The sequence below is a fragment of the Corvus cornix genome, chromosome 12, assembly GCF_000738735.6.
Source record: "Corvus cornix cornix isolate S_Up_H32 chromosome 12, ASM73873v5, whole genome shotgun sequence".
In the NCBI taxonomy this organism is placed as follows: Eukaryota; Metazoa; Chordata; class Aves; order Passeriformes; family Corvidae; genus Corvus; species Corvus cornix.
Genome location: NC_046342.1, coordinates 8,288,274 through 8,316,157, shown reverse-complemented (window position 1 = coordinate 8,316,157; position 27,884 = coordinate 8,288,274). Strand labels below are relative to the sequence as shown.

General features: G+C 38.4%; 2 protein-coding genes across 4 annotated transcripts in view; one reads left to right on the top strand and one right to left on the bottom strand.

Annotated features, from left to right (window-relative positions):
• Nucleotides 1-705: 705 nt before the first annotated feature.
• LOC104683268 (dynein heavy chain 12, axonemal) lies at nucleotides 706-19,652 on the top strand. Of its 3 annotated transcripts, XM_019280393.3 has the most exons (14): nucleotides 706-754; nucleotides 3,791-3,882; nucleotides 4,121-4,188; nucleotides 5,018-6,355; nucleotides 6,783-6,866; nucleotides 6,982-7,189; nucleotides 7,696-7,751; nucleotides 8,116-8,247; nucleotides 8,344-8,502; nucleotides 10,233-10,478; nucleotides 11,194-11,365; nucleotides 12,231-12,774; nucleotides 13,817-13,970; nucleotides 14,065-19,652. In XM_019280393.3, the coding sequence occupies exons 6-14, from the start codon at nucleotides 7,065-7,067 to the stop codon at nucleotides 14,256-14,258; spliced, it is 1,782 nt and encodes a 593-aa protein (XP_019135938.3). In that variant the 5' UTR covers nucleotides 706-754; nucleotides 3,791-3,882; nucleotides 4,121-4,188; nucleotides 5,018-6,355; nucleotides 6,783-6,866; nucleotides 6,982-7,064; the 3' UTR covers nucleotides 14,259-19,652. The 3 variants fall into 3 exon arrangements, with proteins under 3 accessions (XP_019135938.3, XP_039414728.1, XP_019135939.1); XM_039558794.1 differs by lacking the exons at nucleotides 706-754; nucleotides 3,791-3,882; nucleotides 4,121-4,188; ... (4 more) ...; nucleotides 8,116-8,247; nucleotides 8,344-8,502 and having other exon boundaries at nucleotides 8,613-10,478; nucleotides 11,194-11,270; XM_019280394.2 differs by lacking the exons at nucleotides 706-754; nucleotides 3,791-3,882; nucleotides 4,121-4,188; ... (5 more) ...; nucleotides 8,344-8,502; nucleotides 10,233-10,478 and having other exon boundaries at nucleotides 10,696-11,270.
• APPL1 (adaptor protein, phosphotyrosine interacting with PH domain and leucine zipper 1) overlaps nucleotides 15,154-27,884 on the bottom strand; it is a 26,035-nt gene continuing 13,304 nt past the window's right edge. The window contains exons 13-22 of the mRNA XM_039558793.1: nucleotides 27,377-27,433; nucleotides 26,757-26,848; nucleotides 26,015-26,197; nucleotides 23,576-23,625; nucleotides 23,037-23,211; nucleotides 22,897-22,933; nucleotides 21,431-21,577; nucleotides 21,168-21,218; nucleotides 20,727-20,816; nucleotides 15,154-20,544 (exon numbers count right to left, since the gene is read on the bottom strand). Coding sequence (XP_039414727.1) covers nucleotides 20,395-20,544; nucleotides 20,727-20,816; nucleotides 21,168-21,218; nucleotides 21,431-21,577; nucleotides 22,897-22,933; nucleotides 23,037-23,211; nucleotides 23,576-23,625; nucleotides 26,015-26,197; nucleotides 26,757-26,848; nucleotides 27,377-27,433 — 1,032 coding nt within the window. The 3' untranslated portion in view covers nucleotides 15,154-20,394. The remainder of the gene's footprint in view (nucleotides 20,545-20,726; nucleotides 20,817-21,167; nucleotides 21,219-21,430; nucleotides 21,578-22,896; nucleotides 22,934-23,036; nucleotides 23,212-23,575; nucleotides 23,626-26,014; nucleotides 26,198-26,756; nucleotides 26,849-27,376; nucleotides 27,434-27,884) is intronic.

Below are 27,884 nucleotides of genomic sequence, written 5' to 3'. Positions count from 1 at the left end.
ATGAGAAAGTGTCTGCTGTTGTTAGTGACCTCAGCATTGTAATGGAATCCGAGAAGATTCAGATGTGAGCAAGTTTGTGTCAAGGTAAGGTGGAATTTTTTGCTCAAAGAAAGTTATTGTATGGGATACTAAATGCAGTACTGAGTTTTCATGTAAATTGCTGGCAGTCATTGTCTTTGTTATGTGATGTGTCCTTAGCCCAACCTGAACACTCCCAATCCTTTATCTGTGTCTTGGAGAGAAGATGAAAGGCATTATAACTTTTACGATCTGTAAGGACCATTACAAATTCATGTTAAACTGAGCCAGGTTTTGGATTATAATGTGCTTTAGCTGTTTGAAGAGAAAAGTAATCTCAGCTATTGTGTTTTAATTAATTGTTCCTCAGGTATGTGAGCTGCAGATGTGCAATGTGGGTAATGCTTAAGTGCACATCCAGAACCCCTCTCCAGTATTTGCCTGTTTCTGATTCTCAGCTCTCAATTCCATTTCTCTTCTTGGCATCAGAATTTATTTCACTGATACCTTGAAACCAATATAATTTAAAAACATGGAATAACGTATTTGCACAATGGCTTAAGAAAATTAACATACTAAAACTTAAATGTATCAAAGAATGCTGGTTTTTTATTATTTTCTGGAATATGCCAACTTCTTGTGGTACCATGATGAGTAAATGATCAAATTATTTGTCTGCAGTATTCCACTGGATTCTGCTAGCAGGCTGTTCTGAGAACAAATCTATTATTGCTAGGTAGGTGATTTAATCTTACTCCTGTTTTTTAAGTAGTTTCTTGTGGTTTGTATTATTGTTTGGTCTTGGAGAGGGAGGAGGGCCAACAGATGGGTGAAGAGACAGGTCTGTTGAGTTACCTCAGGCTTCAGTAGTCTGTACTGAAAACTCAGGTTTTTACTTAAGGGCTTTGAGATTGCCATATAAATCTACTAAAGCTAGTGGTGTAACTGGGAAGAGTAGTTGACTGCTCTCACAAAGTGGGATTTAGAAGAGGAAATTGCCCTGTTTAATTAATGAGTATTGTATGACAGCAGAAGTGTATTGGAACTTAAGAGTCACACTGGAAAGGAATGTGTTGAAGTAGTGGCAGACTTTATTTCATCCTGGCTGGAGCACTGCTGTTTTGTCCCTGTCTCTCCTCCTTTTTCACCTTGTGCCAGTATTCATAAATAGGCACAAGTTTTCATGAATGATAGAAGATGCCAACAAAGCAAGCAGTGCTTTCCCCTCTCTTTGCACGTGCCATCTGTTGGCATTGTGTCCCTAGCTACCCTTGCAGCCACGTGGCCAATAGGACCCATGGGGTCATTATGTTGAAAAAATACTTTGGGGGGTTCCTTGTTCCCCCACAACACTTCCAAATTTCGTTTTTCCTATGTGCCTTGTCCTGGCCACAGTGGGTGCTGCCAAAGGAAGGCAGTGAGGACATGGCTGGGGTGGGGCTGATGCTGACAGTGCCTGTTTGAGAGCACCTCACTGTTCCATTGCCTGATTCTGTGATCTCCCTTTAGGACCTGTTTTCTCAATCCCCTTGCTATGCTAGTCCTCATTTTTCTCCAACTTGTCATTTGCTCATGTCCAGTTTCAGACGTTCCCCAGCTTCCCTTTGTTCTTTAGTCTGCTCCTAGAATCTCGATTCCTACCTCTTCCCTCCTTTTCCCTCCATTCCTGACCAGCTGAATCTGGTCTCCTGCTGTTTTGTTCATTTTCAGCCTCCCTACCAGTTTGTTTTCTTCTTTTGCTTCCTTGGCCCAGTCTTGCCAAATCCATTGTCTAGTTCTGTTCTGTTTTGTCTCCTGGCTGGGGTTTTTTTTTCCTCCTCAGTTTTCTAATTTTTTTTTGCTTTGTTTTTTTTCATAATGTCTGTCAGAAAATGGTCTTTAAGAGCAGCAGAATTAAAAACTTGGCATTCAGTTCCTGTTTTGGAAGAAAATAGGGGAATTCTAGAACACTTGAGCAACATCTTTTTGAATGAAGCAAAATTCAGCAGTCTGCAGGTACTGCTGCAATATATAAATGGTACATCTCTATATAAAAATTGTACATCTTTTAAAAGTGGGTATATCTTTATGCAATTTCTTAATTATTTTGTGATAATAAGTGATGTATGCAAATGGCATCACAATATTTAGTAGTCTTTTTTTGGATTGTACTTCTGTCCCCTTTGCACCAGCTATCGCTTATTTTATACTGTACTAGTGTTGAGAACCACAGTATCTAGCAAAATTCTTGTCAGTACTTTTTCCCTTTTTTTGACTTGACACCCCATTAATTGCTGAGTTAGTTAGCCTTTGCATGGATTACTTAGGCAAATGGAGATTTTAAGCAGTATGAAAACTGCTCTTTTTACTAACTGACTAGTTAGAGCCTATAAATCTGAGTGTAGGGTTTGGGAAATACACATTATATTAAATGCTGCATGGGCAAGGTCTCTTGCAAATGAAGGGAAGCAGGAATTCTGCCCCAAGCTTTGAGTTTTTGGTTTTCTGTGCTAATGTAGGAAGTCTTGCATTCTGCAGTGAGTTAAAATAGATAAAGGAACATATTAAAGAAGGTTTAGATACTTCTACAGCAGTAAAATTTCTTATATACTCCTGTGTTTTGTTGATGGTATTTTGTGAAAGTGAAAGGGTGTTTGGATGAGGAGCCTGTGCTTTTAACCTGATAGTTACTCTCTGCCTGAATATCTTTTTAGCTGGTTTTGGATGACTTTTCTGTAACATGGATGTTGGCATTGGAGATGGGTGTTTTCTGCTCCAAGTGGATTTTTGTAATGCTAAATTCTTTAGAAATAAAAAAAAAAGGCTTGAATTTCACCATCCGTTCTCTTAGTACCTTGTTATTTTATACCATGTTTTCTTGGTATTTTAGCATTTGTTGTAGTTGACTTCAGCAGGAGGAATTAGGCTAATTTGGGCTAATTAGGAATTACTGTTTATGGGTAGATTCAATGCTGTGAGACAGTTCACTGAACTGGTGCTCTTCTGCAAACTCTTACTCCTTTGCCAGTAGGGATTTACATACAGCTGTTCTTGGCGACAGATTCCCCCTTCTAAACCACTGAATTCAGTTTTCTATCTTGAATTTAGCCACTGCTATGTGAGAAAAGTACATACTCAGATATATTGGTTAAGTTCTGCATTTGAAACTAGTTCTTTGAGCTTCTAGCCAAAACTTTGTTTCTGTTAATGATCTAACCTTGAAAATTTTCATTTGCTGCATCACCTAAGAATGATTTTGAGGGGAAAAAAAGAAGTAAACTGAAAACAATGCTAAAACAAGGTCACAATGTTTGAGATTGTATTTTAAATAGCATAAAAGTGGATATTTATAAAAATTGCCAAGTTTTTCAAAAAGAATTTCAAGTATGTAGTTTTGTAACAAAGCTTTGTGTTGCCCTGCTCCATGTGTGGAGGTTGAAAAAGCCCAATGCAGTTTGTGTAGAATCTGTTCTCCAGCCATGGAGAGGTGGGCAGTTGTTATTAAGTCTCCACAGTTCCTATAGAATGTGTAGATTTCTACATGTACCATTCCAAGTTATGGTTAAAAACAGCTCCCAGAGCAGAGCCAACGAGCCTCTTTTTATAACTTACAAGAAAGGTGATTAACAAACCCAGAGAAGTCTGCTGTCTCTACAGATATGTTTAAAAGTAGCACTGAAAGGAAGGGTTACTGTATTATTCTCGGTTTGGATTGATCTGAAAATTGGCATAATAGTTCAAAAAGCAAAAGAGCTGTGAAAGTTTAATGATGTGGAACACTTATTTCTTGCAGGTTATTCCTCAGGATACTGCTGATCCTGCACCAGAAGATGGTGTTTACATCCACGGATTATTTTTAGACGGAGCTCGCTGGGACAGGGCCAAGTCAGTAGCCAAGTGTTTTATTGTGGTTCTGGAAAGTTTTTTTCAGTGCTCAAACAAGACTGGTTTAAATATTTTAACTGATACTTTTCATATTACTGGAATAACACACCAAATTAAGTCCTCTTTCATGCATGGAAAATGGGCAAGAAAAACCAAATGAGCAAGCAAGTAGCAACCAAAAAACACCCACCAAACCCCTCAAGCCACAAACAATTGCTTTGTTGCTTTCTCTCTCCAGGGGAATGTTAACTGAGCAGTATCCCAAAGTGCTCTTTGATGCCATGCCTATCATTTGGATAAAGCCAAGTGAGTATGATTTCTCTGATGCCTGAGCTATTCAACAAGAAAGTGCAACAGTGGTTTCCTTTTCTTACTGAAGATCCCTGAGGAGTACTTTTGACTGACTTACAGCAACTGAGTGTTTTACCTCGTGTGATGTAGCAGGGTTTGCTCAGGTTATTTGTAGGTCTGTCTTTCCTACTAGGAAAATAATTTTCACAACTCCTGTTTTCTTTGATTGCGAGGACTAAATCCCTGTTTTTATTTATGCACAAAATCAGGACTTACTACTGCAACTGTTGCAACTTAGGTGTTAGCAAATAGGCAGTATTAAAATTTGCTACTTTTTCTGCTTGAGCTTTCTCTTGAGGTTGGATGAATTTGTTCAGACCTGCATGATTTTAGGCTTTTGTACAAGTTCCATGTAAGCAGTCTGGGCATACAAAGAGTTCCTGCAGAGTTCTGTCCTTGGATATCACATGACTTGAATTGCAGTGAGGTTCTCTGGCAACTGGACCAGAATTGTTGTAGAGCTATGAAAAACTCATGCATAAGCCATGTATTAACTAGGTAACTATTCAGATTTTACTGTGTGTTGGAGTATTGCAAAGCTGGTAGAATCACAGGAAGGCATTGAGTCCTGAACACAAACTGTAGCTAAATTAGTTGGGTTTAAGAACCAAACAAACCACACAAGAAGAAAACCAGGTAATTTTGTTCTATTGCTTGCAAAACCATTTTGCATTTTTATTTACCTGTAAAGGTGTTACTGTAAATACTTAACGTTTGCATGTAGATTATGTTTCTGCCAAATCGATCTGCTGAATGTAATGCATTATTTTGGGTTTTTTTGAAGCTGTAAAATCGGACATAAAGGAGTCTAATGCCTATGTTTGCCCACTCTACAAGACAAGTGAGCGCAAAGGGGTCTTATCCACTACTGGGCATTCCACCAACTTCGTCATTGCTTTGAAGCTCAACACGGACCAGCCAGTCCAGCACTGGATCAAGAGAGGCGTAGCCTTGCTGTGCCAGCTGGATGACTGACTGTGGACAGTTCACATACAGACTTCACACCATCTTGTTCTCTTTGTTGGCTTAGAGAGGAAGTGGAACTTAGTGTGTAAAAGAAACATCTGGACGTTTTTGTATTGTAAGAGGGCATACAAATACTTTCTGACCCTCAAGCTTTTGACTTGAGTATGTATTATTATTATGACCATCTTTACAATCTGTAAGCAATACAGCTGGGATTTTAGCCCTTGGGAATATTATCAAAGTGTGAACATCCATTTTGTGCATTAGTTGAATATCACAAAACATATTTTCATGGAAAATGAAAGTAGCCTGTGCTGAGAGAAACATTACAGGTAATAAACTTGATTCTGCACTTTTGTTTTCTTTAAAAATAGTTTTTAAAAATTACTGGAGCATTCTTTCCTGATCTCCTCTAGCAAAGAACTGTTTCCACCTTGCATTCAGATACAGCCATCATTAATTCTGTGTATGGATCCCTCCATAAAATACGGTAGGAATAAGTGAAGCACATAAAGGTCCCACTCCATCCTACCATCACTATTACAACTGGGCATCTGTGTCCCCCATTTCCCTGCTTTTTGGGTGTTAGACCAGTGTAAGTCTGGCTTTCTGAAACTGCTTTTCCCTTTAAAAACTTTATGTTTATTTTTCACTTGCTTTTTTATTTATATTAATGCAAATTGTGATTAAGGAATCAGAAACCTGTAATAATTTTAATAGAGTTTTTGTTTGATTTTTATTTGCTTGTTTATGTTTACTTTTATTGTTTTAGTTTTTCTGCTGTCTCACTCTTAAGCAAGCTCTTAACACCACCTTCAGTTTGCTCTCCTAGGACAGCACTAAAGAATTTTCTTTTCACAGTGTAGTACTTACTGCTATAGTTCTGAAATTCTTATTTCAAAAATCAAAAGCATTGTTGCAAGAAAACTGGCCTTTAAATTCCTTCTTTTGCTGGCACCACCTGTTAGGTCAGATTATTAAACATAACTGACGTGTGTGAAAGAAACGTGGAGAAAGTCCCAGAGTATCTTATGATCAGGTATTTATAGTGAGCTATTAATGGACATGGGCTCTGCAGAGGTTGTTTGCAATCCTGAAAATGTCACTTTCAACTTAATAATCGCTTCCTCAAAGGCTGAGGTCTTCCCTCTTTCAGGTGAGGAAACCCAGTGTATTTTCTCAGTTCATAGGAAAATTGGTAGTATCTTTAGGAAAAAAAAGTCATCTAGATTTAAGATGTTTATGTACTCACTGAGTACATAACTCAATTACTAACAGTTTCTTGCTGTATATGTTGCTAATATATTTCTCTTTTTTGCTACATGTGCAATTACAGAGCAAGGCCTTGTAATCACATTAGGTGGATCAGGTAACAAATTAAATGACGCAGGTTTGCTGTGAATTACTGCTGCCCAACTTTAAGATGTTTCTAGAATTATTCCAAGCTTTGTAGTTGGCATGTTGACAACTTCCTTAAATTTCCTGTGCTCATTCGTTTTGCCACGGTATTTATTTGCTTCCAGTTTTACTTTTTTTTTTTTTTTTACCTTGCCCTGTAGTTTTGTTTTGTTTTGTTTTTTCAGGCCAACTCTTTTGAAAGACAGAAGTGGAAGCTTTGATGAGGTAAAACAGATGAGAGGTTTGAGCCTAACAGAACATCTGAGATTGTGAGTATGCCAAGAACAGCACGACTGCTTAAGCATATAATAACATAGTCATTTATTTAACTGCTTTTCATTTCTCTTTACACTGACACAGTGATTGCTATTTCTATTACTCCAGATCTAACCTGAAGATTTAACATCTGCTTCTAATTAAAAAGCAGTGTTTCCCTACAAAAGTGATCCATGTTGTGCTGATTTGCAATGAATACTTCTGTGTATATGATTGGTGATTCTGATGAGGAAATCCCTACCCAACGAGCTATTCAGGAAAGCTTACAAGATAGGTATAAAATTGAAACAAGTGGCAGTGCAACAGAGATTGAAAGGTAATAAGTTATTCTTTCTATTTGGGGTGTTTTCTGGTCATTATTGTAAGCATTTAGTAGACCTTATTTTCCTTTGTAACTACATGTGTTGTATTGTGCTGACCTTGTCTCATGGATACTGGAAAGCACTGGTACCCTGAAAAGTGTACCTGTTTCCTTGAAAACATGGGATGTATGAAACTTTCAGATGATGTTTTACATCAATATTTAATTAGTATAAGGCTTTATGAAAAAGATAAGTAGGTGATGTAAAATTAGACTGGTATGGGACCTTCCCCTCATTTTAGCATTTAATTGTTGGCTTTTGTGTGAAAAATTCAGTATTTATTGTGTCAGGAAAGACCAACAAAAAAAGTGTTTCAATGTGTTAAACCCTCACCAAACCAATGTACCTTAGAGAAATCTAACATGTCTTGTAAATCTGAGTATTGAAATTAAGGTATAATTATATCCTGAACTTCACATGAATTTTCACTTCTCATTTTATTCTTGTCCTGTTTATGCAGTTTCCAGTATACTGCAAGCAAAGAACATGGGCAGATCATTGCAGCAATTCGGACAGTTAAGTACAAATACACCACTCTAAGCCTATATCCCAGGAATGGCTGAGCAATGCCTACATTTTATTTGATCACCTGATTTAAGGGCAGTTTTTCTTTATATAGTCTTGGGAGGAGTATGGAAACTAAAATCAAGACATCCAAAAGCTAACTTATTAGATAGGATCATGGAAGTGGGATGGGTTCAAGTGTTACCCCCTTCAGAAATTCCAGTGCTTTGTCTCCTGAAATTAGGGGAAAACTCCAGGCCTTTCTTTTAAAATGAGCAAGATACACTGGTGGGATAAATGGTACTCAATGTATTAGTTGCCTGAATTTTGTCTTGTGATGAGTAATGGGATATGTGTCTGTGTTAAAATATAACAGGCCAAGAGGAGGCCTTGAAGAAATTGGTGAGGCACAGTTCTGCTTTTGAAGAAGCAGATCAGCAAGGCTGGCTTCCTGTGCATGAAGCTGCAGCACAGCTAAATAAGAACATCCTTGAAATAACTTTACAAGGTACAAAGTCCTTCTAGTTTTCCACCAAAAAGTTCTACAAAGCAAAGTTTGATGAATCATTCAACTTCAAATGTGTTCTGCTTTTCTGTATTTCAGCGTCCCGTGACATTACGTGGGAACAGACCACTCTCAAAGGGGAAACACCTCTTTTGGTGGCAGTAAGAAACTGTTTTGTGGACAATGTCCACTTTCTCCTGCTCAATGGCTGCAATCCCAATGTTAAAAATGAAGAGGGAGATTCTCCTTTAGTTATAGGTGAATACTGTTTTTAGGGGTGGAGAGGTGAGGGAATGAGGTGAGAATATAGTTACACATTTTAGGCTTCAGTGCGACATATTTGACTTCAATGCCTAAAATATTTGCTATAAGGAGAAAAAACTTGTTAATCTAAGCACTGAATGTGTCTGTCCCTGTCTGTTTTTCTCACATGATAATTAGCTTTCTCCATGAAGTGCAGAGTGTCATCCTCTGTTTTGCTTGGCATCATTTCTGCAGTGATGCCAGGTAACAAGTCCTTCTGCTTCTTCATGCTATCACTGCTCTTCATGTCTGCAGGCATAAAACATTGATATTCTCTGTCCACATGGTATCTCCTTGATTGCATCAGCCTCCCTTACTGCAAAACCCGTGGTAATTGGCTTTAATTTTCAAGAATTGTAGCCAACCAGCCTCATGTATCTGCAGTATGTAGAGTGCAAAGTCTCTAAACAGTCCCTATTTAGACACTGCTGGCATTAGTCCAAAGCTGACAAGTGAAGGAGACAGGCTGACATTCTCTGTTTGCTTCTCTTTAATATTTTGTAATTTAGGAATAAGACCCCATACCTAGTATAGTCCTAGTATAGTCTCATACCCACACTCTTTGTGTGAATGCCACTTTAATTTGATCGTGCACAAGAACTGTAATTCTTGATTTGTCAAAGAACCATATTTTCCCAAAATGTTTTCCAGAAGTGTTCTGTGTTCATTTCTTCTGCTTCCCTCAGTCTGGGTTATGATGCCTTCATTCTTACTGAATCTAACTGAAAAAAGTAAAGTGTGTTCTCATTGTCGGAATTCTAAAGGAACACTCTAAGTTTCTTGGATGATCCCATACATTTTTCTGTATTGGAAGGGTGTTTTCTTTTTCAAAACTATTGTTAAAGGAGGAGAAAAAAGCCTACCAATCATCTGTAGGACCCTCAGTCCATCCTTGTGAAATGGCTGCAGCTTCAAGTCAGGGCCATCTGCTTAAAAAAAATGTAGGGAACTCCTAGATACTTTTGAAGTGCACGACATTAAAATGCACCATCCCCCAAGAAGGGGATGCATGGGATTTATCTAAAGCAGCTGTGCAGGTTACAGATAATGGGACATCACAGTTTCTATCACAGAATGCTGTCACTGGTGTTCAAGCAGCTGTGGCACGTGAAGCTGCTCAGCCTAATCTGTCCTGCTGAAGGACACACTCTATCCTGCACAGCCTGGAAGATCAAAGGGAGAAGGAGGGAAGGGTATTGCCTAATCATTCCACCCACTGGAGCTAATGCAAATTTCTCTTTTAAGATCCTCACTGACTTAAGAGTTCAGGCTTATTAAGCTAAGGCAGCATATGAAACAGTCAGTATGAGCTTTGTTTCACATTATGGTGACTCTTATGGAGATTAAACAGAGTCTGGTGGCAGCTCCTGAGCACCAAGGCCCTGGATGTGGTCTCCATCTAGTGGCAAGGAGAGCTTTGTTCCATTACCAAATGCAGCAGAGAAAAAATGTACAGAGAGAAAAAGAGATTCCCACGAAATTATTCATTTGTATACTTAGTGCTGTCCTGGAAGCAAAGAAGAGACTTGTTGATGAGTTAAACCCTTCAATGTAGGGTGGCATTTCTCCTTGTATAAATAGCACTGCCAGGAACAGCTTTCCTGGGCTGCCATGTAACAGCAACCATTGTGCACAGAATAGCAGTGAACAGCATCCTGTCTGATTCCTTGCTTGTTGTCCTACAGCAATTAAACTTGATTCCTATGACATTGCCTCCTTGTTGCTACGATCTGGTGCCAGAGTGAATTTGCGCTGTGTCCATGAGAGAACTGCTCTGCATGAGGCAGCCAGACTGGGCAGGAAGGCTCTGGTGCAGCTTCTCCTGGATTCTGGAGCAGATCCTGACCCCCGCAGTGGATATGGGCTCACACCCCTTGCCCTGGCTGCACAGATGGGACATACAGAAATTATGGAGCTCTTACTGCAAAAAGGTGAGACTTTATTATATAGGAGCTCATAGGAAGAGAAGGCTTCAGATACCCCTTCAAAAACAGCAGCAGAAGTAACTCACCTGACTAGAGAAAATTAAATGCTATCTGCTCTGAGGGTTGTTGTGATGTAGTGAAGGCCTGATAAATATCAATTTGTATAATATTAAAATAATATATTAATATGTAAATATTTTAGTGAGCACTTGTAATTTTTACAAGTGCTTGAGTAATGTTTTCTAAATGCACTATCATTTTCTCATGTAGACAGGTCACCTTAGGGCATGCCTGAGAAGACTTTTTTGTGGGGAATTTTACATGATGGTTCAGCAGCCCTGGAACTGGATTGCATGAACTGTTTGGATACTGGGTTCTCTCACGTTTACAGTTACACCTGTCTGGTTTTTTTAAAGTAAAAGAATTGAAATGTATTGTATGTAAGCCAAAAGCAATTGTTTTGATGAATAAGAACCAAACTCTTTGCTGGCCCAGTCCTAGGAACAATTCTGACTGGATTCAAAGCAATTTGGACCTTCTTGTTCCCAGGATTACATAAACACATCTAAAATCACAGATCCAACATGAAGGTTTATGCTCACAGTGGTTCTATTGGTGAAGAATAGAATTCAAAATACCATATCACTGTGGGGTTGGAGATATTAATTACAGATGGATATTTACAGTGACTACTGTGAAAATCCTTGCTGCTTCTTCCCAGGTGCAGATGTTCTTTCACAGGCAATGGACTGTGCTTCTGTATTGTTTGAAGCAGCAGGAGGAGGAAATCCAGATTCCGTGAGTCTTTTACTAGAATATGGGGCTGATGCCAATGTACCAAAGCACTCGGGTCATTTGCCAATCCACAGAGCTGCGTATAGAGGACACTTTCTGTGAGTTAATACACTTAAAAATCAAGTAATAGTGACACCAGAAATATTCATTTTACTAATTTTACCTTATTCAAAGCAGGCAGCAAATCTGTTGTTTTGTACAAGGAATTCTTTTTGACTGTGTAGATATGTCTGTTCTGTGTCTGAATGTAAGTGACCAGTCAGGATAAAATCTTCACGATTTTAGGATGTACATCTCAATCCCTACAGTATTTCCCCATTTGTCACAAATAGTAACACTGTCCAGTCTGATGCTGAGGTTCTTGGGACATCCTCACTCTCTCTCAATGTCTTATCTCCACCCCATCACAGAAACGTGAATGGTAATTGTACTAAATAGACAAATAGAGAGTAAGGGTTATCCCTATTTTAAAGAGAGTAAGACTACTGGAAGATATTTATGCTAAAATCACAACTAACAAATGAGAAACAAGTATCTGAGGATTCTTAATTTCTGTATTAATATTTTCTATATATTAATTGTTATATTTGTTATAATATATATTGTATTAATTCCATGATCCCTATAGGTTAAGCAATAACACTGTGCTTTCAACATTCAGGAAAAACTTTTGTTGAGAAGGAATCATTAATTCCTGAAGCAAGGAATGGGTTGTTCATGAATAATAGTATATAATATAATAGTATTCTATGTGTAGTAGGTGTAAAGTCAGTATCCATTCCTGGCGAACAATTTCATTGTTAGCAATTCAAGTCAATGCATGCCATGGTACTGATTTGGTATATTAAGACTATTCTAACAGCCGGGATGAATTCTGAAGCCCAACAACACAGAGAAGTTCAGAAATGAGTTAGGTGAACCAAAATGTTTGATTCTAAGATGTTTCTGGTTTTAATTTTTCAGAGCCCTAAAATATTTAGTTCCAGTGACTGATTTTGCTGCCATTAAAGAAAGTGGGATAAGTCCAGTTCACTCAGCAGCAGCAGGAGCACATCCTCAGTGCCTTGAGTTTCTCCTCCAGTCTGGCTTTGATGCCAATTTCATGCTGGCTCAGAGAGTTCGCAAAGGCTACGACGACCACCGGAAATCAGCCCTGTACTTCGCTGTTTCCAACGGGGATATCTGCTCAACACAGCTGCTGCTGAATGCTGGAGCCCTGACAAACCAAGATCCCATCAACTGCCTCCAAATAGCCTTAAGAATGGGCAACTACGAGTTGATGAATCTGCTGCTCCGCCATGGGGCCAACGTCAACTACTTCTGCCGCGTGAACACCACGCACTTCCCCTCAGCTCTGCAGTACGCCCTCAAAGATGAGGTCATGCTGAGGATGCTGCTGAACTACGGCTATGACGTGCAGCGCTGCTTTGACTGCCCACGGGGCAGCGGGGCCCACTCCCAGTACGTGACTGACGGCTGGACCTCCACTGTTATCAAGGACACCATGGTAAGTGTGTTACAGGGCTTCGGGTGCTGTCCTACCACCACTGTCCTTCCTAAAACTAAATGGAAAGGTGCTTAATGCACTGTCAGAAAAGGAAGTTTTGAAGACAGCTGACACATAAAAAGAGGAATAGACAAGGCTTTAAAATTGAATAGATCACAGAATCACAGAATGAACTAGGTTGGAAAAGACATTTGAGATCAAGTCCAACCTATGACCTAACACCTCCTCATCAACTGGCACTGAGTGCCACATCCAGTCTTTTTCTGAACACCTCCAGGGCTGGTGACTCCACCACCTCACTGGGCAGACAATTCCAGTGCCCAGTCACTCTTTCAGTGCAGAATTTTTTCCTGGTGTCTAACCTGAATGTCCCTTGGTGCAGCTTAAGATGTTGCTATAAAGCCTGTTTCATGACAGCAAATGATTGCAAACAGTAATTTTAAATTGTGAAAATATAGCTGATGATATGCTAATGATCAGTATGGAATTGGCTCTCCAGGGCAGTCTTGTCCATGCTGAGAAAGCAGAGATTTGCAGGCTCGCTCTCTGCATTGTCCTGTACAAGAACACCAAGACTGGAAAGCTGTTGAAAGGACCCCGGGAGCTGGTGGGATAAGCACGGAGCAGAAATTAGCAAACCAAAAGAGGTTCCTAGAGACACTCATCGGTGTCATTGTTTTGCAATTTGTAAAGTCCATTTGAACCTAATAAACCCTTCTTTAACCTAAAGATAACGGAATGATGCACGCACAGGGCGGGTTGATCTCCCTTTTAAGCACTGGGACACAAGTCTAAATTCTACATAGTGGTAGCACTTCTTTTTAAGCACCAAGTTCCCAAATATACAGCTGCTTAAGTTTATTTTTGGATCTAGTACAAAATAACCATCTCTCAGATTTTTAGATTCTACTAGTGAGGCTTACGCAAGTTGTGGCAACCTCTAAAACCCTGCTCAAGTTAGTTAATTGTTCTTGTCCTCGGAGACAGAAGTCACTTACTGCAGTATTGAATATTACCCTACTAAATGTTTTGTTTCTATCAGTTTTGTGAAGTGATAACCTTGGCCTGGCTGAAGCATGTGTCTGGGAAAGTGGTGCGAGTCATGTTAGATTATGTTGATCACGTTAAGATCTGCTGGAAGCTCGAAGCAGTTCTCAAAGAACAGGAACTCTGGCCAGATATCCATTTCGTTTTAAGTAAGGATCTGCTTACATTTTTAATAAAAACAAGGTGGTTTGCCATTGGGGCCTTTTTGGTTGGTAGCATTTTAATTTTGCTTGTCTTTTCTAGCAAATCCTCGCTCTCTGAAGCACCTTTGCCGTCTGAAGATCCGGGCGTGCATGGGCCGGCTGCGTCTCCGCTGTCCTGTCTTCATGACCTTCCTTCCACTGCCAAACTGCTTGAAAGACTACATACTGTACAAGGAATATGATCTTTATGGGCAGGAAAACTTCACAGGGATCTACAACCTCAACTGTGCCTAAGTATTAGTCCTGTACTTTGAAGAGAATGTTAATGTGGATAAGACTGTTGTGCTTTTCTCTTTTGGGATTTTCTCTCCTCTGCACATTAAGGAATGCCAACGTTCTCCCTTTACCCCGTGAAGAAATTGGCGAGAACCTAAAAATGTAAGTAGTGGTGATCCCATTCTATGGCTCTCCTGGACTATGACCTATCTGGAAGTTATGGTAACAGTATTTTAGATGCCTAGTGTGACAAATTAAGGAAATGTAAAATACAGCGCTACAAGCCTTGTGTTACGGCTAAGTTAAAGCCTGTTGTATCACATAGCACTACCCCCAGTCCAGGGTTAAACTCAAGGTTTAGTTAAAGGTCAGGGATTTGACTAAAACCAGGAAGGGACATAGTTCTTTTTTCTCTTGTCAAGGGAAGGGAGGAAAGTACAAGAAGTAGTTTCTATTTGTGAAATCCTACAGTGAAGTTCTGAAGAACAGCTTAAGTATTTTTTTTTTCACCCAATAATGCAATGTCCCATTCTAAGCAATGACATGGGACTAAGCTTGAGAAATCTCTGCTTCTCATAGCAGGTCGTGTGACATACCAATGTTTCAACAACGTGGCACTGCTGAAAGCTGTGTTAGTTCTGCAGCTCCTTCTCAGGTACTGATATATCTCATCCACCATGGAACTTTGATGATTCTGTCTAGAACTGGGTTTTCCTTTTACAGCGCTGTCCCCAAAGCCAGGCTTGCAATTTTTGGAGTATCTTGCTATGGAGGTGGAGCTTAAGCTTTTGCAGCCCTGTCAGTGTAGGAAGTCTTACAGAAGTCTTAGAAAGACTTACAGTATGCCTGTTCCTTCTAAAAATACTGCAAATGTCAGTCCTTATTTTAGAAAAAAAGAAGTTCATCAACACAGTTGGAATTAGTAGTATTTATTCCTTCATAATCAAGTAAGCATAGATTTTTTTTTTTCTAGTTATACATGCATCTTTTATCACAGAAGTTACAGAATTCAAAAGTCTGCTTTTCCCCAGAAAAATCTAGAAACCTTATAAAATACAAATTCATGATGTGGTTATGGCCCATGGTTTTTTACATGGTGTTTATCACATAATAAACTAACTCACCCTGTGAAGATATGCCCAGTGCCCATGGTGGTGGTTGTGCTGGTAGAGCCCCTGCACTCTGCTTGTTCCACAGAGCCCTCACTGCCCTGTGTCACTGCCCCACCACGGGCCCTGCCCAGCCAGCTGCCACAGCTCCTCTCACCCTTCAGTCTCTGATTGTTGCAAAAATGAGTTATCAGCATTCCCAAGCCTAACAACTTCTTCTGAGGTTATCTGGCTAATACTATAAAAATTAAGAGAACTGAGCTACACTTGACAATAGAGGGCTATAACTGCATGTCAGAACTTTGCTTAATGGAAAGGAACAGATCCTGTCACCAATAATGGTACTTCCTGAAAGTCAGTATGATGAAGAATGCAGGAGGCTTTTGCATCAGTACAAGCCCACCCAGAAAGTTACTATAGTTAAGCTTTTATTTAATACACAAAATGCTGACTGAAACCCTGGCACAATAGGATTACTATCCATGTTTCCAAGATTAAGACACAACAATCAGAGTTGACATAAATATGCCATTGGTGGTTTTTAATACAGCTATTCAGGGAAAATGTGCAAGTCAGTCTCAAACATTGTAAAAATCACTTAGACTTCACCAGAACAGGACCAATCCAGAACACCATCATAAGAATTTGACCACTCCACTCTATTATAAAAATGACCAGAAAGATTGTACAAAATCCTCGGCTTGCAATATAAACTTCATTAGGAATACAAGTGCATTATTCACAATGACACACTGACTCTTGTCATGACAACTTAGATACCATTGGGGCAGGGAAAAAAATGTCAATTTAGTGCTTAATTAAAACAAAAAGCCTTGGGGACTAATTAACTTGCAAGAACTTCTGTAATATAGAGCAAGAGAAAGAATATAAAGTATCAGCTTATGCTGTTACACTAGACATATCTCTACTAAATTCACTAAGCAGTGGCAGTTTTCTTTCTCTAGGTGAACTATTTCCTAAATAATAAGAGATGATATTGTAACATAGTTTTCACCATTGGCTTATCCCAACTGCTGTGCAACTAATGAATCAGAATTTACCTTAAAGACAGATAGAATTTACCTTAAACAGTCAAATTTATTTCTTTATATCCATGTACATCAATTACAGTTTCATAAATAACTTCAGCTGTTTCACAATTTTCAGCTCTGGGTTTACATCCATATAAAGAGGAAATCTGGACAGCCCTCTAGAAGGGGAATGTTTTTTAACTCTAAAATATTACTTTACTGTTAGACAGTAAATTGTCTTGATACAATTTCCAACAGATTAAGGAAGTAAGACTATGACATTCAAATGACTTTTCATTACCTGATCATCCCTAGTTAGCTATGTTTAAGTTGTACATGACTTTGACCTTGTCCTCTGGTTCAGATTTGGCCAAATCTGGCAGTGGCCAGAGAGGAGTGCCAGCTATCATCTGTAATGCAATAAAATGCATACCCGTAAGCACACCTGCTATATTTCTATATTCATACCATTACATACATAATGTATGCAGCTTGAAACAACTGACAGCAAGACTGGCTTGGTCTGCAGTGTGTAAATCTACACAGTGTAAGAAGCTTCATATCCTCTTACCTAAAGGATAAAAGCGTGGCAGTAATTATGAGGCTGCAATTAGCAACACAACAAGTTAGTCCTGAACAACACTGCCAATTCAGTACCTATGTGAAATCACTTCAAAATCATGGACTTAAGAATATTTTCAGGAGTGACTGAACTGTGTACATGCACATGAAGCAAACTACAGCTTCACCTGAAAGTGCTTGAAAGATCAGTTTGTGAATAAAAGGCAATAGGAAATAATAAAACAGGAGTATGTATTTAATCTCCTGTAATTTAGGAGAGGAAGCCAACTAGTAATTTAGTTACAATAATAAAATACTCAGGTGGTAAAATCCTACCACAGCAGTTCCCAGCAGACCATGAGGTGTTCCCACTAACAAGGAAAATTCCAAGCATTCTGATTTTTTTTCAACAAAGCTGTTTTCTAATGAAGCAGCTCTAAACCTTCTAGGAAAAAAGGTACCAAATAGCTTTTCCTTTTAGGAAGAAGGGCATGGATAAAACCTCAGCAGCTATTTTTGCCTTGAGAGAGTTCTAATTACAGCCTGTGGCATCCTCCCCCCCTTAGGCAAAGCTCAGTAATTCTCACCCACTGCTAACTCAATCACCATTCCTGTCTGCCTTCCCCAGCTCTGCTGACATGCCCTTTGCTCGTGCAGCTTTCATCATTATCCTAGATGCTTTTATACCTTCTTGCTCATTTTACACCAGTGGAATTCCCCTAAATAAGCATAAAAACAACCCCTACATTTCATTCATGCATATCATTCTTGTAGTTGTTGAGGATCATCCAACATAAATGAAATGTACTTCACTTCTACTCTGTTTTAGAAAGCTACATTTAATGGCATATATGAAAAGCCTGAAAAGCAAATGGAATAATTCCAACATTTATTGCTAAATCCAGAAGATCCTATATGACAGCAAATTCACCTGCCAACTTCATTATTCCTCATCTTTGCAGATTTATATCTTTAAGAGTAAGGGTAGTTTTAGAGAAAAATACAGTAATTCCATTTTCTGACATTTCTTCAATAAGGCTAATGCAAAACAGGCTATTGATCAGAAATGGTTTTTCATGAGAGTGCTTGTCTATTATCTGTCTTCCCCCTGGAGCCTGGGCTACAGCAGCTCCAGTGCTTAACACAACCAGACTGGATTCCAGACACTGGAGATCACTGATTTCATAGGCTCCCTGTGTGCTGTTTCAAAATTGCTTCATCCTCAGTAAATACTTGAGAAAGATACAAGTAAGACACAGTGACCTTGAGCTACGCTGTGATATTATTTGATAGAAAACAGAAATATCAGTAAATAAAAACAAACACAAGCAAACGAACATGAACTGGAACAATCTGCAGAGAGAAACTGTCTGCCTTACCACTCTCTGTAAGCCTTGATTTAAGCACAGAAAGGGAAAAAACTGGATTTGGTGTGCCTCTCTGTATAGTTTTGTTGGCAAGAGTAAAAATAGTCTCTTAAAAATAGGAGCTGAGAATGGAGGCCTAGATATGAAATAAAAATGCCACTGTGTTTTGAAAGAAGCCTCTGGTTGGTGTGGTCCATGTGGCAGTGTGCCAGCCAAATCTGGCCACAGGGCAGTAATATTTGATCTAACTGGACAACTGCAAAAGCAGGTATTTCTACAAGTGACTGGCTACTCTGGGGATGAAAAAGGCACTGGAACAGCACCTGGTAACTAAGTCAGGAAGAGAACCTGGGGGCTCTCTGCTCCTCAGCCTCCCCCCTCCTTTTTCAAGGCAGGGCCCTTCGGGCTGCTCTACCCCCTGCCTGGGCTATGGTGCAACCTCTGCCCAGAGCTGCTGCAGCTCCAGCTGCCTCTGCTGGTCCTGCCCCGGGCTGTGAGGGCAGGCACTGCTCCCCTTCTCTCCTGTCACAGGAGCTAAGGCCACCAACTCTTGCACACAGTCACATCTGCAGCACCAAGGGCAGGAGCAGGCGGCCAGCTTTGGCCAATGCAGGGCACTCCCAGGCGTCAGATGAGCTCTCTGTGCACCTACAGCCATCCAGCAGACACGACCTGAGATTCCTCACTTACTTTATCAGCACTGAGCAACTCCAACTAGGTAGGGCTGGGCCATCACCAGCTGCTGAGGAGATACTCTGATAATTGCTTCCATTCCTGAACACCAGAAATGCCCTGCAATGAACTGTAAATCACTCATAACTGTTATATTATAACTTGGAATATAAGTATATTCTTTTCTCTCTACATATCCTGTAATTTTCATGCCACTATTAGAGAGCTATCTTCTGTTCCACTGGATTTTAATATTTATAGTAATTAGTGCAAAAATAAATATTTCTCTTCAAACAAGATTTCTCTTCTGGATCAAAAGGTGAATGCACATCTAGTACTATACAAAATAAATATTACACAGGGTATGGAATATGGAGTGCAGATTACAAGCTGTAAACAGACATCACTTTGAAAAATGCTTTCCAGGACTGATTCTAGGATGTAGGATTAGTATCGTCTCTTACTTCAGAACCAGTAAATTCTGTTTGCAAAATCATTTTCTATAAAAAGACTAAAGAGCCTCAACTCATTTTCAGTACTGGCAGCAAGGCTTTTACATATGTAGATGATTTTTCACATGATGGAATTCAAGATGTTCCTGCAACTGTAAGCATGTTCTATAAAAATGAACTTGAAGGTTTACAGCTTTTTGTTCCAAGTACTGAGAAAAAACCAAGAACATGGCACTTGTGCTACAAGGCTATATACATTACTCTTATAATTTGATGAGGAATGCTTTTCCTCATGCAGCAAAGTTCAACTGCATCTCATTAGCTCCTATCAAGGTCTGACAGTATCTTTTTCTCCTGTTGAAAGAAGTTTCTCGGCATTGTATTCACCAAAAAAAAAATAGAAATCAAGACAGTATCATACAGTGCAAAATGAAACAAAAAAGATCCTTCTGTTTAGAACTATTGCACATCTCACTGATGTTAATGAGCATCCTTTCTAAATTTAAGAACAGCTATGTGCAACAAATTGGGTAAAGCTTAGCACTGTCTTATTTGGATATCCACTTTTGTTTCCAGCAAGGTGTTGTCCATAGTGCAGTGTAAGGAATGAATTTCAGTGTTACTGCTGAAGCCCAATGAGTTTTCATTTTTGCTTCCAAAGCAGTCAATTGCACAGAGGTAAGTGGGGAAAAACCCATACTGCACAGAAGCCTTGAGAAAACATATGTTTGACATAAACATGGCAGCATCACCACGCTTCGCCTGGCATACAAGAGAAATTATACTGACAGGAAATGGAAATCACTTAACTGAGAAAGAAAAATCACGGCGTAATAGGGTCTACATATTGTGAAGTCTTTTCTATAACACGACAGACCCTCCCACCTACGTTTCAATCTTGTAGAACTTGTGCCATTTCACCAGATATATCCAGGATTCCAATTTTAATGAAGCAGGCAACCTTAGGCTTCAGATTCTCTCTTCTTCTTTCCATCTTCTCCTAAATCACTGTCTTCTGACTGACTGCTGCTAAGGACTACAAACTGTCCTTCTGCACTGCTCTGGTTGGATCTGCTGGAAGCTGCTATCAACCGGCTCTGCTCCTCCAAGTCCTAATGTGGGAAGGGGGGTTGGGAAATCAGAAAAAGACTATTACCCTTAAAGCCATCTGCAGTTGACACAAGATACCATTATGATGATTTCTAAATGATCTATCAGTGGACAGCTTTGGACAAAACTGCAAAAGAAAGTAAGTAGAAAAAACCTAATATGAAGAAATAATGATGAAAGGTACCTTCTCAATTTGCTTTTGTTTATTCAGTTCTTTTTGCTGTTTCTCTTTGACTCTATCTATTTCTTTCTGCTTTTCTGAGGCTTTTCGATCCTGAAGGGCAAAAATGTAAATAAAGTTAATAACAACAGCCTGAGATGTCGGATACACTACTGATTGATATGAGCTTGCTCAAGACTGACATCACTGTTTTGATTATTCTGCTTTTAAAGGACTCGTATGGTTGTTAAAAGTAGCAAAATGAATCCTATATTGAATATTGTTCTACAGTAGATATTGATCAGTCTTTTCATTTGAATTTAAATTCTAGGGAAAAAATCCCTTAAAATACATAATAGTATTACTGCCTCTACAAGCATCTTGCAGAATACAAGCTATTAACCATATTAAATATACCCCCTTCCTTCCACTCCCAAGTATCCCTTGCCCCAAAAAGATTCTTACCAGTTCTGCATGAAAAGCTATCTGTTTGGCCAGTCCAACAGAGTCACAAATCTAAACACAAAACAGATAGGAAATAATTAAAAATGCCTTTAAATTTATGCCAGCATCAGAATTAGATATAACAGCACATTAAAGCACTTGCAGGTACTTAAACTGACAGGTTTAACATTTTCAGTACATAAAAAATCCCTTAGACAGCTTGAATGGATCTAGCATCTTGGAATCCAGATTCACAACTGGTACAAGTCAACCATCACCAATACCTTCTCCCCTTCATTATTTGATTCAAATATATAGCAGATGGAAGTCTGGCGGCTCTCCACTCTCCCTCCTGAGGTTCTAAGCACAAATCCAAACAGGCGCTTGTTCTCCTGGTGTGTAGCATACAGAACTACATTGGGCAAAGGAAACTGCCAAAAGGATCAAATATGGAGAGATTAAAACTGATTCCAAATACTTTCTACATGAGGTTTCAATATATTGCACATTAATTAATGCACAACCACAGCACAAGAAGTTACCTCACAAATGTAATTACGAAACACAAACAAATTGGACAGCAAGGACTAAATTCCAAAGACAAGCAAATGTCAGAAAATACACTCCATGTAAGAAGAGGTAATTTGCAGTGTGGGTCAGGCACCTTCCTAAATGTGGATACACTCCTTTTTTGTTTTAATCCTTCATTATAGTTACATTTGTGACTAAGTTTTCAATACTTAGTTCCATTTAAAGGCACTACTCAAAAACCGTTACTGCAATTAGCTTAGCTCTCCTAATTGTATAAGCAAGAAAAAAAACCCCAACTCATACAAATCACATACCCTCATTAGTCTGTTAGAAGAAAACTGTTTTGCATTCTTATTCCTAAAAGAGGTTGGACTTCAAATTATCTTTTTAAGACTTATCGTTTGATAAAATTTTTAAATACTGAGAGCCCCTACTACAGCTGCTATAAACTGACAGGATGAGTTTTTCCTAAGATTAGGTGTTTGCATTTAGCATATGGGACATACCCTCAGTTGATTTATCTCACCTGTAAAAGGTTACAGGTTTGGAGTATTTTTGAACAATGTTAAACTTTAAATATCAAGATATTTTTCTATGTTCAAGACTTCCTTTTATGAAAAGGAAAGCAATTCAGAGCCTCCAAAAAACAGAATGTTTTTAAAAACACAAAGAAATTAAATGACAGACCATAAATTGTGCATAAAAAGGGAAAGAGGGAATAGTTTTGAAATATGAAGAATAAAGACTGCTATTACTGAAGAATTAAGCTGGCCTTCTTTGATATCCTAACATGAATTCCACTTATTCCTTTCAAGTGCATTTTTTATAATGAAGTAGAAAAACAAGAAATCAAACTAGAAACCATCCAACAACTTCAAGGTAATTATGCATTAAAAACAAAACCAGAGAAACCAAACAGCAAACAAACCCTCTTGGACTTCAGAACTAATGTGACTCCATCATTAATGTTCTCTCTTTACTCTTTTACCCTCTCAGAACACGGGGAGAAGGGAGCCTCAAAAGCAAATCTGGCGTATTGAAATCACTCCCGTAAACCTGATTTGCACGTGTTTCCAAATGTCTTGCTCTCCTAAATGCACTGGAAATTTGGCTGGAAATCTCATGCAATCAGTGATTTTTGCTATCATCTAATAATAGTATTTTTAAAGTAAAAGAATTACATTGCTGGGTATTTATCTTAAAATGGAAAGTTACTTACTCGTAGTCTTGTAACTTGTGTCTGTGGATCAATTAACCTAAAAATTTGTTTTTAAAGACAAACCAGAAAGTAAATTTTACCAAAGTGAAAGAAGATCATTCTGTAAATAAACAGCAGTAGAAGTCAGGAAGCAAACTTACTTTAAACAGTCACAAGTGACTAGCAAGTGTGATTCTGTCATCCTGAAAACATTATGGATGGCGCGAGCTGCGAGTATTTGACGCATTGTTTCATAAACAACATCTGGGCTTTCATCAGACTTCACTTCCATAGAGCCAAGAAATCTTACAATAAATAACTGATGAAGAATTGAATCTATGAAAAAAGAAAAGCATTGAAAAAAACAAACTCCATTTTGGGTTTCCCATTCAAAACCAAAGGTGGACTGCAGTCAAGAAAACTCCAAACTCCTCCTAACTTGGAAAGAGATTGCTCCTACTTAGCAATTAGAGGTGTAATTACTACACAGCATGTCACACATCTTCTCATTTGGTTAATGAACACATTTTTACAACAGATCTTCAGAGAGTAGTTTGTTTTAACTTATCAAATATCTTGCAGTGTAATTAAGCATTTTAAAACTGGTGTTAAATTAGAAGAGAGAACCTAGAGATGAAAACAGAACTACAATTTTCAAAATTTATTTTCAATTTGCAATGAAATAAAATTTTTGTTTTACCTTCTGTTTCAGGTTTTGAGCCTCCAGATTCACCAAAAGGATTTGTGCGTCTATTAAAAAACGAAAACATTAAAGCAGGAGTCAGATTAGAGGAACCATTCATGGACAGTGCAGTAGTCTCATGCTGTGTCAAATACCAACATATAATGAGTTCAACAAACTTGTAATCTGGAGGAATAATGTGTCATGAATCATAAGGAGAAGCAATTTCATGAGGAGTGAGACATAAATTGCTGTATTTGAGGACCCACATTATTGGAAAAATACCAGATATTACTGTCCTATTGCTGCCACAGAAAGTTTTGCTCACATGGGATTTTTTTGTATTTTAATTAAGCCCAAACCAAAACCTTGTTCATGTTTGAAAAGGTGTAGTTTTAGGGGATGAAATTTCACAGAACAGCTTCAGGAAGCACAGCCAAAAGCCGTTTCAGTACTCCATAGGAGCACCCACTTCTCATCACTCTCAAGATACTGAATTACTTACTCAGGAGAAGCCCCTGGGTTTGTTTCAAATGCAGCTTTCTCAAAACATCACTGGGGTTTTACTCCTAGAGGGTCAAGAGAAATGTGGCTATTTCTGGCTCTTGAAGACAGAATTACTATCAGTTACAAAGAAAAGTGAAAATACTCTAGGCTTCCAAGTCTGCATTTTTCAAAAACAGTAAAGGAATGAGCACAGGAAATGGGGAAATTTTATTTAAAACTTGTAGAGGAAATCACCCTTTCTCTTTGGCTAACTGGTAGCTGAAAAGCTATTGGCAAGTGTTCAGTATACTTCAAATTAGGTTTTTTATGGGATTAGTGAAAGTGTCACCTTAATAGGGTTCTAAAAGCAGATTTCAGAACTATGAGGGGAAAAAAGTTCAGTTACACATCATACTGACTGCCAGTTTTATTTCATCAATTATCAAAAATCTTTTAACTAAGAGATGTCTGGTTTAAAGTACTAAAATTTTTCTAGATCAAACTCTGAAGTCAAGATGGCATTGCTACAATGTTTAGATACCATGGACTCAATCAAGAACCATCCCATTAAATGCTGCCTTGTGTAATTACAGTAAAAGCAAATTCCTTCTACTAGCATCTTCTACTGCTCAGAGTTCCCTTGTCATTTAATATTAAACTGGAACAGTAAATGCAAAATCTCACAGGATCTCTTAAAAGGCAAAGATAAAATTTAAATATGTCATCAGTATCAGAAACCAAGGAAAGTACTTCTTTTTTAATAACAGATGTGTTACCTATCTGTACAAACACTGCAGTTCTTTATTGAAGGTGATGGTTAACTGAAAATACTGAGCTCAACTCTATCATTTCTGCTATGAAAAATACTATTTTCTAGACTAGAATTATAACTGATGACATCACAGAATATTCTGAGTTGGAATCATCGAGCCCAACTCTCCAGTGAATGGCCCATACAGGGATTGAATCCACAGCCTTGGTGTTACTGGCACCCTGCTCTGACCAGCTGAGCTAGACCAGGCTACCACAGGAATTCAGCTAAGTCTTAAACTTTCCACTTCCTGCAATACAGTTCAAGTCTAGTTTAGATCAGTATGTTCTGAAAGATCTAGTTGGCCTCCTGTTTATGCTGCTATACCAAACAACAACAAAAAGAAAACTGTCAAAAAAAAAAAAGAAAAAAGAGATATAATTTTACCTCTTACATCTGTAAGATGCAATTCAAAATTCAAACATTTTCCTAGAAGGCAGGGGGATATAACACATTTTTGTGACCAGAGTCACATAAATTAGTTTTAATCTCTTTGGCTGTTTTTGTTGTTGTTAAGAGCAGCTGGATCTGCAAATACATTTTCTTAATATCTGAATTCTAGAAATGCAGTGATGATTTACAGATCTTTGGGTTTTAGTACATCTCCCACTCAAATACAATAACAAGTAGGAGAAAATGTTTTTATGTTTTGGGATGAACTCTTAGATGATTTTAACTTGTCTGTATGTGAAATTACTCTAGAAGCCTAGATCATTTTCACTCACCTTTCAGCTTAAGAGGAGTGTCATCATATGCCATCATCACCTGGAGGCAGGGCTACCAAATTTCTCTTGAGTTTCCAAGAGGAAATAACCCAAGCTGCTGGGTGAGCAAGCAATAGGAAAGGAAAATACTTCATGAAACCAAAAGTTTAAAATAAATCAATAAATAAAAGCATTGGCTGTTAAAGCAAGAAAAGCTGCTGCAAAATAGAAAACTACACCTTGACTCTAGTGATGTAATTAAGCCTTTTTTTACAATTCCATTTAACAGTTAAACAAACTGTTTTGTTTCACTGGCCACTGCAGAATTTGTGACATCAGTCAGGGAAAAGGCAATGTGTGCTGGAGATGCATCTTAAATGTGGTTCTCTTGTTTGTTTAGTTTTGAATTAGTAACATTAACTTTAGGGATCTTTTCCTTGTCTCTCCATTTCCTACCTGCCCGATTGCCCTGAAGATTTTGCTTGGCCAGGCAGATCTTCACTGACTGGAGATATTATGTCAAATTGGATGGGAGTGTCAGGGGCAACAAGGGAATCCAAGGAAAGTGCTGAGAGAGCTGCTGAGTCAGATCCCAGTGACCCTGTGCTGCTGGTACGAGCTGCAGGAGGACGAGATTGTCTACAACAAAACCAAAAAGGCAGAATTAGGGAGGTTGGTTGATAATAAATTAAACCACAGGGGACACCAATGCAATATTCCAGAACTCAGATGTAAAACAAACCAAAAACTAAAAAACCTGAAGATCAAGGTATAGTAAACAAATACATGTACCTAGTCAAATTTAAGTTAAAGTTATTACTTCCATTAATAATTGCATCAGATTGTTTTAACATCAATCTATAATCACATATTAAGTATAATACAATCTGAGGTCTGCTTCCAGGAGTAGGATATATGAAGAAAAATCTCATCATGAAATCATGCAACAAAACAGACATGATGAAACCAACCAAACTGTCCACCTGCTGGCATTGGGATTACCTGTAACCATGGATGCTCAACAGTGCTTCAGCAGTGAAAGGTGTGTTCAGGAAATTTTCCTCTGGCCTATCAAAGATTTAGTTCTGAACACAGAAAGTTTTGTAGGTTTGTTTGGCATTTTTTTCCCCCCTGGAACTTTATCTAGGATTCTTTTTCTATATGTGCACTTCAGATGCCCTCTGGTTGCTTCACTTACACAGCTGGCCTCATGCTCTCATGCCTCTGCTGAAAGGAAGGAGAAGGAGTGACAGCCTCCAGAGCTGACTGGTTCACACGGGCAGCAATTTCCTGCAGCAGAGATGGGAAAAAATAACTGAAAATATTCTTCTCAAAATAAGATTTTCGTTTTATTTATATGCAGTTGGCAGAAGTTACAAATTCAACCCTTCACAAGAATCTTGCATTCTTAAATTTTCACCAACACACCTGCAGCATTTTCTTCTCATTTTTTTTCTAACACAAATCCTGATGTTAAGTTTCTCAATTTAAGTGAACACACTGGCTTTACAATACTGCCAATGTTAATAAAAGCCAGCAATAGAGAAAAGTTCCTATGGTAAGTCTGGTAAAACAAGCAAATGTAGCCAGGAAAGAAAAAAATCTCATTTGACAAATGCAGCCCTCGACTATGAACTAAAAACCATGAAGACACACTTCATATATAGATACGTGCTCTGTTATAAAACAGTTTTTATTGGGCCAATTCCCCTGATTTAGCAAGTAAAAATCATTATGTAAGTTTGTATCAATATGAATTTACTATAGAAATATAAATATAAACATATTACTGAAAACTATACATTTTAGTAAAGTTACCTCAGGGTTTTCACTTAGGTATATCTGCTTAGATATGTTGTTTATGGTGCATATCCACTGAAAAAGAGGAAGAAAAAAGAAAATAAAATCATTTGTCATGTTTTCTAAACAAACTTGATTGAATTCCTGAATTCCTAGTTTCAGCACTTTTTCTACTTCCTGTGTAAATTCAAGGAGCCAAGTATTCTGCACACCCAGCTTGTCATTAAATTTGCTGCCACCTGCATACTGCACCTTACACTTTTAGATTTTACTCACAAAAATTATTTTAGTCATACTAAAACTAAACTAAAGAAAGTTTAACTCACAACTCTGAGGATTTAAAAAAAACCCTCATCAGGATTCTCTGTAACTCATTATTCTGTGCTGCAGATGACATTGTTTCCTCAAGACATTATAAAAATTCAATTTGGCTTTTGTGGGGTTTGCTCATTTCTTGCATCTGCAAGCTAGAATCTCCTTTCTCTCTCTGCTCTGGAAAACCATCCGCTCCTGTTCCTGGCTTTTC